Raw genomic sequence first — 20,058 nt, 5'->3', positions numbered from 1 at the left:
ACCAAGCCCCTGAGAAAGATTCTGTTACACACACACAGCTTGGAAGCATTCTCAGGGATAAAGGTGCATCCACTGCACATGTGAGTTTGCCTCATCTAGCTCCCAAAAGGTCACAAGCAATTTGGTCTTTTAGATTCTAAAAATGAAAGAAACCTAATGACTCCCACAAACAATCTACTGTAACACAGAGTCTGGGGAAGGACCATGGCCATCAGGTACAGAAGGAATGCAAGAAAGAGTACATAAATGGCTTAGACAACATCCAAAGCTGAAAATTATTCCAAGCAATTTCCAAAAATTAATTATCCTGTAAGCATTAAGAATTTCTGTGGGCTGTGGTATATTTTCACCCCTTCTTCAGTTGATTTGAATTATCTCTGATATTTTACCAAAACGCTAATCACTTCTAAACTTGTAGTATCCACCTCTATCTATTTGAAAAAATGTGAAAAAACCTGATTTCCTCTTTCCCTTCTCCCCATCATCAAGAAAGTAAAAAAATTAAAAGCACATAGAATTGCTGCTACTGTCAAATCATTACAAATCATTTGCAATAAGCAGAACCACTTTACAAATACTGAATAGCCAGTACAACCAAAGGGATGTGTTAGGAATTTTCTTTTTCAGTCCATTTCGCACTGTTTATTCACTGAGTAATCCCAAATTTTTGGCTTCCTCTGTGTCAATCCTCAGGGGGAAAAAAATGAAGGTGTCCACAGTGATTTTATTACAGGTTTTGTTTCCTAGTCACCAGTCGTCCTGGGATACAGTGTTTTGCATAAGCATTCATTATATGATACTAGAAGGATGTATTGAGTTAACACTTTGCTTTCAGAAAGAACCAACTTTTAGACAGCATTAGCTACTCCTGCTACCTGTTTCATATTAGAAAAACAAATGTAGCCAAAAGTAGATTATAATGAGAGATTTACTTAACAGCACAGCACATTTTTTTATTTCAGAGGATTACAAAAATTAACTTTTTCAAGAATGGTGGTAAGTTCTTTTCTGAACAATTTTTATTTCTCTGTGGGACAATTGAGCTTCCAGACATACACATCTGTATGTCAGATAATCCTTGACACTAAGCTCCCACTGGTCAAGTTGACCAGCACTTTTTCTTTTTATTTATGCCTCCAGTACTGCATCCCATAACTGTCTGCACAAAACTAAATCAAGAGCAAATTAAAGGAGTTGGGTTTCTATGATCTTTTTCACAGACTGAAAAGAAGAGGGAATATTACTCACAGAATGAATCACACTCCCACATCTCCTATCCTTCAGATCACCCCTTACCTTCAAGAAGTTTCAATTCTCATTTTGTTTTCTCTATCCATCAATCAGGATAAAGTATGTAAGATTAGGGACACTGTTCAGCAGATGAAAAAAGTTAATCTCCTTTCCCCCACTTTTTAAAAAAATATTTCAAGCTGACAAAAGCATCTTGCCCAATTTCAAAGAAAAGTGAAAATACAAATATGGTCACTAAGGAAAAGACACAGACAAACCAGTCCTTTGCTCAAGAGAGTTCAAAGAGCATGGCAGCTAAAGGTGTATATAAAAGTAACTCCTGTTTGAAGGATGTTGATATGGTTTTATCAGTCACTATTCACATAATCTGTTAATAAATCATAATAAAAGAAAAGTAGGGTTGTACACAAAAGTAAAACCTTTTTTTTTTTTTTCAGAAAGGTATGGAAGATACAGGTTTTCCATATCCAGAAGTGATCAAAGTATTTCCAAATTGATAAAATACTAATTTGAAAAAAAAATATATAAAAAATTCGTTTTGTATAAAGACTTTAAAAAAGCATCTAAAGTTACTTTTAGAAAGGGTGTAAGAAGCAGCCAGCACACAGTTTCCGATTCTGTATTCAGCAGTGGCTAAAACAGGTAATATAATGGCCTTATTCTACTGTTTACTAAGATTTTAGGTCCACCCATCAACCAAATTACGACCTTTATACAGTTGATTCTGTTTACTACCATCTTTGTAGATTTTTGTTTGGTTTTCTTTCATCCTATGGCAGTCAAAAATAAATGAAATTATTTGAAAAACTGAAAATAAATGAAAATCATTTGGATTGTAATAAACCACAGATTAAATGGCTCCTCTGGAGAATCTGTCTGTACATGGCTAAGAACTAGTACAAGAACTGAAGTGGGATGTAACTAACATCATATGTACAGCAGGAATTTCACTGCTGCATGGGCTTATGTATTTTAATACATATTTCCTAACAGAGGAGAGAAATATAATCCTGCCATCACAGTGAGCACACATCCAGGTTAGCAACAAGGAATCATAGTGTAACTGCTTCTCATACACTTAAAATCTGAGAACAATAACTAAGGTACAAAAGTTTGTGATCCCCCTAAATTGCATGCAGGGCTTAAATTATAGATACTCTATTTTATAATCAGAATAACTGCAATATTTTCAAGACCACTGACTCAATTTAAAACAGTCTTTAAGATTTCTATATGTACAGAGACGGATATACCTGTGCATAATCTTACAGACCATAGAATAAAACTTTTATTTTCCTTTCTAAGTTACGTGTGACATGTTACACTAATTGATGCTGTGGTTATAAATGCTGTTATAGAAGACAAAAAAGGAAACCAGCAGATCATCACTTCCATTCTTGTGAGGTTTGTCTGCAGCCTGAATGCTCCTGTGGTAAGTTTCTATAAATTCAGATAGGGAGCAGCTCCTGAAAACGTGTGATGACTTCAGGAGAAAAGTATTTATTTGTCTCCCTATTCAGCTCCGCAGAATGTGAGATCTTTTCTAACCTCAGTTTTCTCTATAGTAGGAAAAACACACCTTGATGGAAGGGAAAGTTCCTTGTATATTGATCTTTTTGTTTAAAAAAAAGTAGGAATTATTTGGTGTGACAAATATTTGCCTTCTCTTATCACGTGAGATCCTTCCTTTTCTTTCGCTTTTGCTTCCAAGGCAACCAGACAAGTGTCAAAACTGATATACAATTATGTTGCTTCACCAAAAGAACCCTTACTTTTTATTAATATTTAACTCACATTTCATATTCTTAGATATGTAGCAATACGAAATCCTGCTTAAGTGCGAACTGTCACACCACCACAAAATTTAAGAGGTGATTAGTTGTTTCAGTGTAACAGATGTGCAGCCTTCTGGGGTTCTAAACCTCCCTTCTTCAAATGCATCACCAACCTGCACAATTAGCAGGAATGATTAAACAAAATTCAATCAGAGCTAAAGAGCAAAAGCAGAAGCTTAGTAATACTCCATCAATATACAGACTGTTTTATATGAATATTTGAGAAAATTTACCTGCCAGTTTGGCTCTACAAATTTGAGTCTTTCCTTGTTTGGGTTTTGGTTTTTTTTGGTTCTTTTTGGTTTCTATGCCCTAAAAGAACCCCAAGCACGTTATTTCAGACCTGAAGAAATCATTTGCACAGCCAATCAAACATAACATACATGCAATCATAAAAAGCAAGAGTGAAAATAAAGAGTTTCCTACCCGTAATAAGGACTGGGATTCATCTTTTGCCTTGCCTTCCCCGGATCCAGAGTAGGGCTGGGTGATCTGCCCGGCTTTCTCTGCTGCTCCGGCTGGGACACCCTGCAGGAAACCCTTGCTCTCCACTGCCAAGCCATAAATGGGCCTTGCAAGATGGGCAGCTTCTACATTTGGACTATCCCTTAAAGGCTTTGGCTGCTCTTGGCCAACAGACACGGGGGTCAGTAAGCCCAGACTGGTCTGTGTGTACGATGGGCTGCCCCTCAAAATGTCTGTTCCTCTCCAGGTCACACTGCGAAGGTCATCGCTGGGACTGTCAGTCCAGCCCTTCTCCTTGAGCACTTCCTTATCTTCTATCTTCTCCCTCTTCACTATGCTGTCAGATATGGGCTCCCCTATCTTGGGGTCTGGGTTAATCAGACTGTAGACCTTCAGGTCAATTTTTGGCTCTTCCTTGATGGACGACACGCCGTGACTGTCCTCCCCGTTGGCTGTAGTGATGTCCATCTCCTGACAGTGCACAGTGTTGAAGTGCTCCAGTAGTGACTGAGTGTCCACGGCCGTGAAGCTGCACTGACGGCATTTGTAGCAGTTGTGGACTCGCCTGCAAGAAAACACGAAGCACATCCATATGAGAATCACCCCTTGGCCTTCCCTCTCACAGCGGTTTTACCTACCAAGATTAAGAAAATAAATCAAATTTACAATATGACCCTCTCTAAATAAAGCAAGCGGGTTTATTGTGGTGTCTTATACAACAGGGTAAAAATACTGCTGATTTCCCCACCCCATGCTTTGCAATGGTCTCCTATCATTCCTTCACACTCCAAGGCATTATTCTGAACTTCATAAAATCTCTCCTGGGATTTTGTGATTTTCTCCTTCAATTTGCTGCAAAATACTTTTTAATTTCTGCTGCAGCAGAAACACTTAAAAACTTTATTTTCCAGCCAAAATCAAATAGGTAGAAGAGGACAGTTCTCTCGTTAATATAGATCTATGGTAGAAATATAAAATGTTTTAAAAATTGCTTTACTTTCTACCAATTCCATATACTTTTGCTGGACAAAGATGATTTTGAATGGAGCTCTGGTTAACTTATGTATAAGAACACACCCAAGGACAGAAGGTTGTACACAAGAGACAGCACTGCTTGGTTCTCTGTGGACATTTTAACACAACTTATAAAGATGCAGCTCTAAAGATAAAGCACAATAGTTGGCTGTGTCACTACAAACTGCGTTTCCTGACAAATATAGAAATTCTTGGGTAGGAGCTGTGGAACAGAGTGGAATAACATGCCTTCCTGTTTTTACTCTAAAAGCCTATAAAAAGTACTGCATTACTGAATTATGTAAAGCATATGCTGCTACATGAGAACATGTTACCCACTTACTGTATCTACCATAGGAGCAGAACGCTGTTTATGAGTTCTCTAACGCCATTATGAATAATTGTTCATAGCCAGGAGCCCTCAGAGCCCTTCTCCAGGCTCCAGGCCCTGCTGCACCCAGCCACCCTACCAATGCAGAGCAAAATATCATCCCTGCCCTGCAAATGTACAGAATCTCTGAGAGCTTCTCCCCACAGACACACTCACACATCCACACCCCAGGCATTCAGAGTCACAACAGTGTCTTTAGCCAAGCTAAAAAAACATGCCTTTCACTATCCACACAGGACAAAACTTGTATGAGAAATCTGTTACTGCCCTGACTTCAATTGTTAGAATTAATTCTTTTAATGCCAAATCTTTGTCTCAGTGAAGTCGATGGCAAAACTCCCATTGACTTCAGTAAGAAGAGGATTTGGCTCTTGGTGCATCTGTAGAATTGGAATTATACACAAAATATCCCTTTTAGACTATGATAGTTTAGAAGGGACAACTTGCCAAACTTATTAAACCCCCTTGCCTTCCTTCTCTCCTTTTGTTGGAAAAACAAACCATATGTTATTTACATTGTCTGACTTTCTTGCAGTTGTGTCAGCCCACAGACATGAGCACACATTCAGATTCATGCTTTTCAGCCCCTGTGCAATATCAGTTTTCTTTATGTCATTTTCCGTATTTATACTCATTTTAAGGGACTAGATGGTCTTATTCCATTATGCAAAAAATTGATTCATATTCACAACACAGCCTTATGGCAACAACAACCTACTTGTGGGAGAGCAAGCTGTGGGTTAAAATCCTGTTTTGGCCGTGTTCTTTTTCCTTCATTCTACAATTGTGTTTTATTAAAATCAGTCCGTCTCTCAATGTGACACTAATATATTCTCTCTTGCAACTTAATTCTTTTCTAAACCAAGCTAATTCTCTTCTGAACCAAAAAAAAAAAAAAAAAGAAGAAAAAAAAAAAAAAAAGAGTGTTATCTGATCAAAACCATTTTATAAATACAAAAAGCCAAGTTATAAAGAGGGTCAGCCCTGTAAAGGTGGGATACCATCAGACAAGTCCAAGTTAGACAGGGGCTAGTTATCTTAAAAGCCAAGTTAAACAAGACACCATTTGGGGCTAATGGCTCAACCACATACACTCCCCATGTGAAAGTTTATCAATCCTTTGGGACACTACTTAGCCCTAAGTGTCTCTTGTTTAACTTGGCTATTTCAATAGCTAACCCTTTTCCTAACTTGGCTCTCATCTACAGATATCACACCTCCTAACAGCTGATCTTTTTCTGCCTAACTTGTCTTTTTTTATTTTTCCATTCCACTCTGGCTAAATGTTTTTGATCAGGAGCCATATACACCACACTTCTGAAGACACAAATAAATGCTGAATATTAGATGCAGTTGTAACTACATGGCTGAGGCCCAGTTAAAATCACCCTTATTAAAGGTTTGTTAATTTAAATTATTTCTGATTGGTTCAAAGATGTCATATAAGCATTCCTTCATTCTTCTATGAGACTGTGATAAGCACTTTGATATAGAAAAAATGAAGACACACTTCAGTAGATAGCTACCCAACAGGCTTTTTGTTTCAGAACGTACACTCTTCCAGTGTGCATTAAAAATCTGCTATCAACATTAGAAATCTTCATACTTCACATGGGTTTGTTCTGTGTATTATTCCATCCCCAAGCACCAAATGTAAGCAAAAGTTTGGAGCTGTCCAGTGTAAGTCACGGTCCCAAATAACAAAATAGAAACTATCATCAGCTATTAGAAAACTTCTGAAAGTTGGAAACTTATTCTTTCCCAGAACAAGGCATAAAGAGAAAATGTTTTCTTCTCAGTTTTCACTCCACCCTGACAGCAAGAAGGGAAACAAATTGGCAATGTCTGATTTCTCTTTTACTAGAAATTAAACCTACTCTGTGTTTCCAAAAGCCCAAGTTACATCTAGAGTTGTGCAAAAAGCTCTTCAAGCTAAGTAACAAAATTTTTTAAATTCCAGTTTGCAAAGTATACAAGAAGCATTCCTGTGCATTACCTGAAAGTTACACTTTACAGCTAAACCATCTGAAACTGAATTGGTCTGGTGCCTGTGTTGGTACAGAGCTACCCTAAAAAAATCTTGGTATGGAAGAAAGTGATGCAAATGAAGAAGAAAACAGCACTCTTCCTTCTTTGTTATTGTTTACACAGCCCTCAAGCACACTAACAGCAGGCTCCAGCCCTAAACTGGCATTCTCTGCAATATGGCATTGGGCTGGAAGTGTCATACCATCCACTGAGGTCACTTAGCATTATTATTCTCACTACAAAATAAAGCAAAGACCTGATTATTTGTGGACATTAAAACAATTATGGCCCAATCCCGAGATTAAATATCAAGAAGTTCAGGCAAAACATTTGCTGCACAGTTATGTTCTGAGAACTTTAAAAAATTTGTACGTTATTTGTACTGAAAAGTACTTAAATTGGGCACTGTAAGATACAAGGATTTTTCCTTGCAAAATCTTGAAGCTGGAGAGATTACATGGTTGGGTGTTTTTATAGATTTAATGTTCGTTATTTGAACTTCCTAACAGGCTGCAAGACTCCCAACACTAGCCAGTTGTTAATTAAGTCTTGTTGACATACTTCTAACTAGCCTGAATATTACAAAACACCATCCTCTACAAAACAAGTGATTTTTTTTTTTAATTACCTGAAGACAGTCCTAGGCTCTAGGGCATAGAAAATATTCTGGAAGAAGGTATGGCTGTCGTATCACTTCCATTTTTTCACATTTTACTTTAATTACGAATATAATAATTACTATCATTTCTCATGAAGAAACAGGTTTACAAGAAAGTGAACTTTTGGGATGGGTGCCGCACTCAAGCTTGTGGGGAGAGAAAATATTCAGAAGAAAAGACAGCAAGCAAAGCAAGCAAGAAAATTCAGTGTAGTGTTAGAACAGAGAGGAGACAGGTCAGAGTGGAGAGCAAGACAGATCAAAGGAGAGCAGAAGCCATTGGCAAGAGCAAACAAGTTCAGAGCAGTGAATTAAGGTGTCAGGAGGATGGAAAAGGCTCTCATAGCTGCTGCTATTGTTCACTGAGGGAAGGTTTCTGCTCTGCTGTAAAACTGGGAGCTGCTGGGCCTCAATTTACATTTTTTCCCTGAGTTTCTTCTCTGGGAGAAGTGTCCCAAAGGTGCCACATTTCTATAATCTGTATATCTGAGACCCTGCCCTGGCTTTTTGTGCCTGAGAGTCTGAGGGTCAGTCCCAAACCCCAGTTCCCAACACCCCCATCCCTGGGCTGCAGCCTGGCTGCTGAGAAGACACAAGCCCCAAGCACCCCTTTGTCTTTTGCCCCCCTACCTCCTTTATCTTTGAGAGGTAAGGAATTATCTAATTAACTCTAAATTAATTTCTAAAGAGAACATTACAAAACTACTGTCATCCACATTTTCAAAATAATTTATTAGAAAAAGTGTTCTACACCATTGTCAAAGCTTTTATTTCATTTGGGTCTTTATTTTCATGTTATATTTTGTAGTTTAATGAATCACTATCCTACTTTGTTTTTAAAAAGTTTAGAGGATTTTTCATCATAGCACTTCTAATTATAACTAGAACTGATCAAATGCTTTCTGTCAAATAAGGTTTTACAAGAAAAATTCTATCTTTTGCAGAATTGAGAAAATGCACTGTTTTCCCATATTCTAGCAAAATTATAAGAAAAAAGAGGCACTTCTGCAAGAAGCTGGCTTGGTTTAAAAAAAAAAAAAAATCAAAATTAATTATTTTGGAACAAGCAGGAAAATAATCTTGAGTCTAAGTGAAACAACATGCAAAATTTGCCCAAATCCTCAGTTTGATTTTTATCTAAATTAAAAATGTTGGCATCTTCTAGCTCATCAGAATACCAGACAGTTTTGAGAAAAAAACTAAGCTTTGCAGTGAACATGAATAGTATCTGATTCCTCAGAGGTATAACGGAAAATAAGTAGTAGCAGAATTAGTAGAAAATAGAGGCCAATAAATCTTCTAGGGATTTATTTGAATAAGCACATTTTAGTGAGGTTTAAATACAAGTAAACTCAAGTGCAGTGTGATTCATTGACTTCAAATTTAACTGAACAGCTCTCAAATAATCATGTCAAGAAATACTGAATGAGTGCTAAGTGTAAGTATACATTTCTGTAGAAAGAAAACTTTGAAAGAACTGCTTTTGCAAATTCTAATACTGTTGCAAATACATGGCTGCAAAGGAATAACATTGGGATACACACTATTTTTTAGCTAGCAATTCATAGTGAAATTGTAGATGTAGAGCCAAAAGGAAGCAAAATAAATAATAAATTAAACATGTTGTTCAGACATATGACTTGAAAACTAAAAAAATGCAGACAAAAAATATATGAATCAAAATATGTAAGTAGCATCTAAAGCCAACACTGATACTCCAGATCATCGAGGCTAAATCTAAATATGTGAACAGCAGAACATTTTCTTCCACCACATTAATGTTTAGTGCTATGTTTACTATCAGAATCCATTCAGCTCTTTATTATATAAATGAAGAGGTTTTAGAGAAGTGTGCACGTACAGCATTTTAAATACATCAGACGTACATAACGTGTGGCATAAAAATCTGATTAAGAAACTGAGAAGCCCAGTTGGATATGAGCTGACTACATTAGCATGTTTCTCTCAACTAACACTGCTATTTAATAGATGCTCTACTTTTTAAAATCTGAACTATGCTCTGTCTTTACATCCTAAAATACAAAAAGGGAATGAAAACATGTATCTGATACATGCTAGACTTCTACTAAAAAAAAGGCCTGAAAATAATAATAAAAATAAAAGTTATGATGTCTCCAAAGTTCTAGTTTGATAGAGTGAAAACTAGGTAATACATAAAAAAACTAACAAAACCTGCTGGTGTTAGCCATTACAGAGCTCCTACCACAAACTGAACTAACTTAAGTGATTTAAAAAAAGATGCACAGTGGGGGAAAACAGCAGCAGTACAAGTAGAAAAGAAACAAAATTCAAATTATCAAGGGGAATACAGGAGAAAAGGAAAGAAGTTAGCAGTTATGGGGAATTGTACTTTGCTTTACACAATGTCCTCAGAGTACTCAATAAAGTCACAGACTGGAGTTAACAGAGTATGTTGTTCAAGTGTTTTAAACAAAATAGCCTCATCTTAGACAAACAATTTGACACTAAAATACTTTAAGTGTATCTGTTGATTTTCCAAAGTGCAGTTCCCTGTGACTACTGCCAGAACTGCAGGGTGCTGAGCCCTCTGAAGGAGCAGCTACAACCACCCCATCTCAGACTTAGCACTTAATTTTGAAAGTCATGGCTTCTCCTTTCTTGGGAAAAAGGATCCTAGCTCGGCATGCTTGTTAAACTTAAATTACCAGCTGCAGCAAAATAAAAGGTTGGATTCTTTCAGCAAAGGAGCCATTTCAATCTTGCAGTTATTTAACCACTAAAAAAAGATCATGCCATGCCCCAGCAGCGGACAAAGTGCTGCCTATGGAGTTCTTCAGCATGGCTCAAAGCTGTTATAATAATGCTTGGAACTTAGATACCACTTTTCATCTTCAAAGCAGTTTACAAACATTAACTAATTAATCCACACAACATCCCTCAGGCCCACTTGGATCAAAAATGGGGAACTGCATGCTGGGACCTGAATTCTCTGTGGGCCCTAGCTCCAAATTAAAGATGAGCAATCTGCTTTTTTTTTTTTTTTTTCTAAACAGACTCCTGATATATTGCCAATGCAGCCCTCTGTTGGGCAACATTTGGATGCCCCCAGCTTTAATCTCTATTAAAGTATCATGCCCCAGTCTGCCTTTGTTAATTTTGGATGTCTTGGAATCTATTAAACATGGCACAGTTTCTTGAGCTTTTAACAAAGCTTTAGCTTTGAAAATGCATCTTCTTTTGTCTTCATTCTAGCTGGCTTCCACACAAAGATCTTTTAGATCAGATAGATACTGAAGTTTTCCGTTGTTGTTGACGCATTAGCCTTAACTATTAACATATTCAGCATGATTTTCTAATATTTAACATCGCTTTTGCAGTGGCACATAACTGTTGCTCTTTACAAAGTCTGAGAGCCAGCTCCTTCTCTGATGCAAACTGGACTGCCAGTTTACAACAGCCCAGGAACTGACCCAAGAAGTTTAACAGGGAGTTGGCTGCTATTATGACATTGTGTCAGACTGAGTCAGGAGACTGGCTGCGTGCACCTCCAAATAGGAACATTAGCATTTAAAATAAATAGAATGACACTGTAAACCAGCAACACGAAAATAAGCATCTGCAAAAGGATCTTGGGGAATGACATCAACAGACAAAAGAGTGTCTGCTCCCAGTGGGAAATGAACACCAAAACAGCAGTGGAATGCTCTTAAACTAATCATTACATTGCTGGACTTGGGAATGGAAAATACTACAAAAAGGTAGTACATTGAAGCACTGTCACAGAGCATAAAGGGTTCACAGTCTATCTTGGAAAGTAAAGCCATTTGTGTTCCCTGACTGAATAAGATGCCAATTTTCTCAGAAAAAGCCTAAACTAAAATAGTACCTATGGTACCTAAAAGATTCTGGGTGGAAAATAGCTGACAAAACCTCAAATATGCTGAAACTTCAGCATCTGCACACAAATCCAAATTTCCCTCTCCTTTGCACAGGTTTAAATGTATAATTAAATCCACCAACATAGCTGGTGGTTTTCCAAAACAAAGTGGATGTTGGATTGGACTCTGGCTGTAAAGATTTATATCTATACACATTCCTATTTTGATTTCCAGTTTCCTCAAATGTTTGAGGAATGATGACATTTAATTAAAAAATTCTGGGGGGGGCTGTTTGTTTGGGTTCCAATCATTAACCATGTGAAACTTCACTGTACCTGTAGTGTCGGGAAATCTCTTCTTCCACCTGGGTGGTGAAGTCACATTTGGTACACGAGTGTTCTTTGTTCTCCTTGAGCGTCAGCGGCCCCTCAGCCCCGGGCAGGGCGTTTGTTTCAGGTTTGACGTCGGACGCTTGCCCGTCGTGCGCACTCTCATAGTGGAGCAGGAGAACGTCCACGTCGGGAGTGGAGAATGAGCACTGATGGCACTGGTGTTTGACTCTAGAGCTTCCTGTCACCCCTGGAGACAGGTGCAAAAGCAAGAGAGCACAGTGGGAACAATTACTTTTTCTGCAAGCAAATGGGTAAGTAATTTCTCCAAGGTGCTTTTCTGGGCTGCAGAGGCCTCGGGGACAGAACTGACAGTGCTTAATGGTACATTTATGAATGTTGTGCAGCTGCTGATAGTGACGGAGAAGTGGGCCCACCACTATTACATCTGGGCCATGGCTCTTTGAGTACCTAAAGTCACAAAACTGACAGTTGTAGCTTGTCACCATGCTGTCCTCTGCTCCTTTGCTACTCAAGTCTTTCTTTTTTGCCACACTCGCACCCTTTTCTGTCTTTGTCACTAACTCCCCATCTGCATTTTTGGCTAGATCATTCTGGTTAATGACAGATCCTCTAGAAAGCTTATCATTCAGATCTGGGTGAAGGCTTCCTGCCTGGCTTCCCCCATGCTGTTTGCTGTAATGTTCTAATAGTTTCAAAGAGCTGGACGATTCGCAGCTGAAGCTGCAAAATTTACACCAGTAGTAACTGGTTGTATCGGTACCATTTTGTCTAGAGGAATCTATTGGCTTGATGGGCACCGAATATCCAACTGGCGTATCATCTCCTGCTTTAACAGTGATCCTGTCTTGCCACTTCCCCAAGTCTCCAGAATCACATGGTCGAAGAGTAGGACTGGATTTATTGGAGTTTTTCTCTGAAGTTTTACCAGTATCAGAGGAGGGAAGGGCTGCTTTCATTTTGTTTGGGTGAGTCTGTAAGAAGTGTTGCTCTAGTTCAGTGGAGGAGTTGCCCATGTAGGTGAAATTGCAGAATTTGCAGCGGAAGTACTTGGTGTTGCCTTGGCAATCTGGAGTTTTCCGCCCAATTCCAATAAAGGTTCCACCTAAAGTAACCTGTGAATAAAGAATAAGGTCATTTTAGCTCCACTGTATATTTATTCAAATAGCAAGGAGTGGAAAGGGGGGAAAAGAGAAGTAGAGAGCAACTGATTCATAAGTCTCTTTTATTAATCATTGCCACCATTTTCATTTTCACTATGAAAGATATACATACACCCTCACATATTTAACATTTGTTGATTAATATTTTAAATGTATCTCATAGCTGAATATATATTCTATATAAATTTAAAAATATATTGATTTGCAGAGACTGAGGCACATGTTCACAAGATTAAATAATGTCACTGACAGAAGATCCAATAATCAGTTCCCATAGCTCTGAACCCTTTCAAAGCAGACTTTCCTGTGAGTCTATACCAGGTGTGGAAGAAAAAAACTGACCCTCAGTCTTTTGACTTAGATGCTTTAATCATATTTGTGCTTTACAGACAAAGAAAATTACTTTCTAAATTCAAGCAAGGAAAAATTAAATTTCAAGCAACAAATTCAGTTTGCTGTGTTGGGAGTACGACCAATTCTTACAAAGATCATTCCTACATGAGTATCCAGTATCCACCAGGATGCCTTTTCACAGAGCCACAGTGGCTGATGTCTCAAACAAAAGGCAGTTTTCTCAAGGATTACTCACTGCAGACATCCTCCAAGGAAATCTTCTGTTCCTCTCATGCACAGAGCTCAATTTAGCAATACAAGGATGGAAAAACTACAGTAGAAAAATGGCATGTGGCAAAGAAAACTACCACACCCAAGTCCGTGACATCACTAATTACACACACAAAAAATAAGGTAGGTCTGCTTAACTGTTCTCATGATGTCTGAGCAAAATGCTCTGCAGGAAGGGAAGAAGGCTTCCAGGGCTGATGTTATTAAAGCCCGTGTTCTCAGAGCAAGGCAGGCCTGCCCTTCCCAGGAGTGCACCACACCTGCCCCTGACATCAGGGGGAGATTTGCTGCTCCTGTACAACTGGTTTGAAAGCCAAAGGAAGAATCTCTTGACAAAAATGTCACCATTGCACAGCTTCTTTTCCTGAGTAGCAAATAGTGTACAGCATCCAGAAGATAATTCCCAAAATCCACAGACATCGACTACTTTGCCGTCATCCAGTCTACTCCAATGGTGTAGACATGGGTGGAAGCTCCCTTGTGATATATTCTCAGTTTTTACACCCAGAAAACATCTTACAGGAAATATAAAATTCAGCCTTGAAGGGTTTGATTTTCATTCTCCCATCCAGCAAGTGTATTTCTACATTTCTGAAGGTTTCAGTTCTAATGCACTAGGCAAATCATGTAATTATTTTTCTTCTCCCCCTCAACAGCTATGCCACAAAGATAACGTGATCACTGCTTATTCAGTATCACACCAAATGGAAAGACTCAGACATACAGAGAGTTTGAAATGTAAACATTTTTAAATGTATATAATATAAATGCCTTTTAGCCATTTAGCTCAGAGAATGAAATGCTATCCTTTGTCTCACCAGAACTGAGCATGTATAGTGAGGCAATGTGAGATACTAAGCCATGATATAATGAGCTGCTGCTATTCAGCCTTCAATTCTTTTTTCTGTTTGTTTTTTTTCTTAAGGAAGCAAAATCCCCATGCACTGCTTAAAACTTTTCTTTAAATAAACTGAAAATGGCTTTCTGTTTGTTTAGGAAACATATCTCATTAGGCAATGGTGAGTCAGGCAGCCTAGGACTTAGCTATAATAACATTTTCACTTTTAACTGAGGCTCCACATTCTGCTATCAAATAATGAACTTGGTTTTGAAGAGATTCTTTGCAAGAGGGATGTTTAACAGGTCTTCTGCAGTGCAGGTGTTACCTCCCTTTATCTACTTTATGGCAAGCAAGAATTGGAGACAAAGCCATGCTGAGCCTGATCCAACTGACAACACTGGGATCTGTGCCTGCCTTCCAGTATCTGGCACTTCAGGTCCCCATCCACTGCATTATTTCAGTGTTCAAAGTCTTAGTGGTGTCAAAGGACAACTCAAAGAAAGCATTGATGGAATTACAGTAAACTGAAAATAACAGCAGTTCACTGCACGACTACATAAGTTGCAAGGTGATCTGGTTTTGTTCATTTAATTAAATATGTATGTTTGTTCTACACATGCACAGAAAACTGACCAAAATGCTTTACCTTAAGTGGGTCTAATGAGCAAATACATTCATTACTCTGAGCTGTCTAGCCACAGAGTTACAGATATTCTGCAGATACTCTGTGGACACCAGTTACAAACTCTGAGTGACAATAATCCCAGCTGCTATTCACTGCTAATTACTTTTACTTCAGCACATTGGTAAAATATATTACTACTAGCATTTTCCACAGTGGACTGTAAATCACATCATTTCTGTAACTTGTGCTAATCCTGCTTAGTGGTCTACACAGCAAGTTTGTGTTCCATGCTAATACATCCTTCTCTGCATCACAAGAGGATAAAGTAGAACTAAATATTCTCACTGTGCCTGTGTTAAGTTCTTGTAATGCAGGAGACACAATTTTTACACCACTTGAATGTAATTGATTACCAGTTTTTGGTTTGGCATTTCCCTGAATACCTGCCACAATTCAAAATAATACATTGCATTAGACCATGTAGCCTCTTTTCATACATAAAAAAGCCCACTGAAAAGCTCCACAAGGGTCATCATTCAAAGACTACTAAAGAAACTGGTTTCCATGCAAAGAGATTGGAAGAAGCACTTGAAGTGACAGCATAAACTGAATCTGTTTCAGCTTTCAGCCAGCCACATTTGGAAGAAACCCACACATTTGCAGAACTGTTTGGATTCCCACACTTTGCTCAAGTCTTGGCTTGACTTTCAGATTTTTCAGTTATACATTTATCTCTATGTACAGGCACTAAACTTCTTCACTGGTGATAAAACTGCCCTTCACCTTCTGCTCTGATCTGCCTCACAAAGAGGAAAAGTAAAGGAGAAGGAGAAAGTGGAATATGGATAGATAGATGGATGGATGGATGGATGGATGGATGGATGGATGGATAGATAGATAGATAGATAGATAGATAGATAGATAGATAGATAGATAGATAGATAGATAGATAGATATTGAGGTATACATACCATAGAAATCAACATCCACATTTCTGTGTGGTATCAAAAGTGACAGATCTTGTATTTACTCCCTCATTTCATTCTGTTCCCAACAAAACTTGATCTCCTGCTCTGCTCTAACAATTAAATTTCCTTAAGTAGACACTTCTTCCCAACATAAAAAAAGAACCTAAAAAAAAGCAATGCTAAAATTCTGCAATTCTGTTCTAGCACTGGAGTCTGAAGTACCAACTGGCATAGCTAGTGGCAGCCAAGAATACAGGTACAGCTTGCAGGGGAAATGTAGGAGCAACTGTAGATCAACAGTTCTTTCAACACAGAAAGGAGAAAATTAATCTTCACAATTCTCTTTTTAAAGAGAACCTAACATACAAGTTCAGACTGTGGAAACATGATTTTATTCTTCCCTTCACTGTCATTTGCTTATGAAACCTTGGGATTATCACTTATTTCTGCAGCATCTCAACTATGGCAATATAGATGTTATTAATTATTATGTTGGATGAAAAAAGACAGATATTAGAATGAGTTCTCCATTCTCCACTGTGCTGGATGTGGTTGCACTGATATTCTTTAAAAACTGCTCTTCAAAGCTACGTTCTCACTCTGGGGCTAAACTGAAATTTATTTCACAGTAAGATTACCATAAACTCAAAACTCTTAATCACAAAGTTTATTCATTAATGGAGAAAATTGTCAAAATCTGAAGCTCATGTGTTAATACTATAGCTAACTAATGTTAACTAAGCTATCTCCTCATACACCACATACACTTCCAAAAATAGCCAGAAAAAGGAGAAAAGATAGCAAGATAATTGACAGTGTTTCAAGATGTACTTTCTAAAGTATGTTGGCAAGTACTTCAACAAAGCTGTGTAATTGCACTATATGATTCCAACAGATATGTCTACATTACTTTAATTAGTCAAGACAATGATTTCATGGAATAGATGGACTTGGTAAAAGAGACGTACTTTCTTCTTTCTTTTCTTTTCTTTTTAAAAATGTGTCTTTGATTTTTGTTTTGCCCTTGATCCAAATGCTACCCTATTTTCCCTCCTCCTTTTCAAAACTCAATCCTAAATTCCATTACGCCAAAGCAGTTTACAGATACTTCTTACAGAAACTGAAAAAAATCACCAAGGAAGAGAAAATCTGCCAGCTCCTGTAATCATGTATTTCATGCAGAAAATTCTACGAGCAGAAACTATCCACATAAGAGATTCAACCACAAGGATTACATGCTCAGGGTAAAGCTGCCTTTGACCCCTGGCTTCTTCTGCAACTACTGATTAGAATCCATCTGCATTGGAACATCAAACGTTAATGATTTTTTTTTTTTTTTTCTTACCTGGGTTACATCTTTGGCTAATCAGGAGGTGAAAGGCTCCAGATCCCTTACCAATCTTCTGAGCCATCCAGTCTGCCTTTGCAATTACTCTTAATCTTCTAATCCTAAAATATTTTCTAATGCTCTTGTTTATTCATTTGCTTTGTGCAATATAGCATCCAGAACATTTTAACCATCCCACATTTATGAAGTTCTTCATGTCATGCAGGCCAGAACAGATTCCTGGCTTTCATGCAAGTTTGTGTAACACCACCCAGTTCTCTAACCTCCCCTGTGGAGAATTCACTCTCTCTCACTCACCATCATTTTGCATTTTAAACTAGGAGAATCTTCAGAGCATATTCTTAAAGCTATTTACTGTGATTAATTTATAGGTATATAAATCTATGTTGCACAAGTGAGGCAAAAACTCAGAGCAAACTCCTGGCTTTATGGGCTGTTAGTACTTACCAAAACAAGAAAGCAAACTATTGGATCACATTCATTCAAAGTAAGTGCATTCTTCTTGAGATTTATTCTGTTGCCATTGAACCCAACACAGTTTTTGTGTCATTAGAATTTTACAAGTATTTTTAAAACAAAGACTGTGACAGAACAATAACAGAACTTAAATTAAGGTCAGGAGACCAGATGTGCAAAACCAACAAAAGAAAGAAAAAGAAAATCATGACTTTCATTTGCTAACTAGTGCTACTAGACCAGTATCTAAAGAAGCACCATTCCTTCTATTCTCTGTAGATAAAATTACCAGACAGTTCCTTGGCTACTGTAAACTCACACAGCCTTACAGGCTTAGAGGCAAACCCGCACTGATTTATACCAGAAAAAAACCTAGCTGCTTTCCTTTTTCCCCAGGAATTGTATTTTTGAGCTCTCATTCTTTCTGTAGGCTATCTTAGCAGTTTATAACTTTAAATATAAGTACTAATATTACTAGTCTCACCAACTGCTTTTACCAGCAGCTCTTCAAACACTACCAAATATCCCTGCAATAAGGTAAGGAACATCAACACATAAACAACTTTCCTTTGAAGGCTGTGAGTATATATCACATCAGTTGTTCCACAAACAGTCCATCTGAATATTCTAATATTAGCATAGACTACTTCTCACTGCAAGGTGGCTAAAATAGCTTATTTCTGCCACAGAGCAAGGCAATGTTCCCAGGCACTGTGTAGCAGATGACATGCTGTAAATCACTGCCTATCATTCTGAAGAGTAAACTTCCAAATATCTCCACAGAAGTGATATAAAGAACCTCTACTGCATATAATCATACAAATAATTGCTTATGAGTTATTGTCAATATAGAAGTTAAATACCTTTCATGTGGTTTTTCACATAATATTTATAAATATGCATGTATGGAGTTATATACACATATGAAGCAAATATATGTATACATGCTCACAAGCAATTGCATATGGACTTCCTTATATGTGTGATTTACCACCAATTTCTCTACCTGCCACCATTTTTTTGTCAGTTGTTTAAAAGAGATGACTGGATCCTGTGCTTCTGAGGAATGACTCTCTCAAGTGTGCAAGGCAGCCCCCAAGCCTGATCACAGCCCAGAAATATGATTCAAAATAAAGAGGTACACCTGCATGCAGGGGTACCACTCAAGAGAGCTTAACAGTTTTCAGTTTATCAGGAAAATCCCTACGGAGTCTGCAACATGGCTGACATGAAATGGACCTTGTGCAACATCCACCTTCATGCAAGTTCTGTTCTAACATATGCTGCAAAACCTGGCATGGCCCAATCTAGTCCACAAGATCAGGATACATCACATGCAGCAACAGTTGTTCAGTTTATTTAGATCTAATTCATGTATTATGGACAATTGAGCCAAAGTCAGTGAGACAAACAATATTAAATTTGGACCCATTTGTCTAAGCATGCAAGGAAAATTAAACTCAGTCACATACATATTTCTGTTTGCTCATGTCAACCAGTTATGTACTTGTGTCACCTTCTAGGAAGCTCACTGGATGACAAAGAACTTTTAGAAGGTTTGATTTGCTAATAATACAAAAGAAAATGCTGTACTTGTTTAAGCCTCCAGTCTGTAATTCTCACTTCATCTGTAAGAGTCCCTTTGCCAAAATCACCAAAACATAAAAGAAAATCTTTATCGTGAGAAGTGCTGCTGATTTCAACTGTACCCTTAAAAACCCCTACATTTTTTAAGTCTTACCTCTGTGTACTTATATGTATATGTACATGAGTATATGTATAATTACATTATATGTAATTATATGTACTTATTCATTATATGCATTATATGTATGTATTATATATATGTATGTATTATATGAATTTATTATTTATATATATATATACTTATATACTTATATATATATATATATAATATATATATACACTTACATGTATATATAATATGTAACCAGTAGGTGAGGGGAGGGGGTTCTCCTCCTCCATTCAGCTCTTATGAGACCCCAGCTGGTCCATCTGGGGATGGGTATCCAACTCTGGGATTCCCAGCATAAGGCAGCCATGGACCTACTGGAGTGAGTCCAGAGGAGGCCACAAAGATGATCAGGAGGCTGAAACACCCTTCCTATGAAGACAGGCTGTTCAGCCTGGAGAAGAGAAGGCCCTAGGGAGACTTTATAG

General features: G+C 37.8%; 1 protein-coding gene across 1 annotated transcript in view; it reads right to left on the bottom strand.

Annotated features, from left to right (window-relative positions):
* The window catches only part of TRPS1 (transcriptional repressor GATA binding 1), a 207,235-nt gene that overhangs the window by 139,640 nt on the left and 47,537 nt on the right, over positions 1-20,058 (bottom strand). Inside the window, 2 exon segments of the mRNA XM_056485069.1 lie at positions 3,513-4,116; positions 11,838-12,967. Of these exon segments, the coding sequence (XP_056341044.1) occupies positions 3,513-4,116; positions 11,838-12,967 (1,734 nt within the window).

This window comes from Oenanthe melanoleuca, chromosome 2 (assembly GCF_029582105.1).
Source record: "Oenanthe melanoleuca isolate GR-GAL-2019-014 chromosome 2, OMel1.0, whole genome shotgun sequence".
In the NCBI taxonomy this organism is placed as follows: domain Eukaryota; kingdom Metazoa; phylum Chordata; class Aves; order Passeriformes; family Muscicapidae; genus Oenanthe; species Oenanthe melanoleuca.
This window is presented reverse-complemented; position numbering and strand designations above follow the sequence as displayed.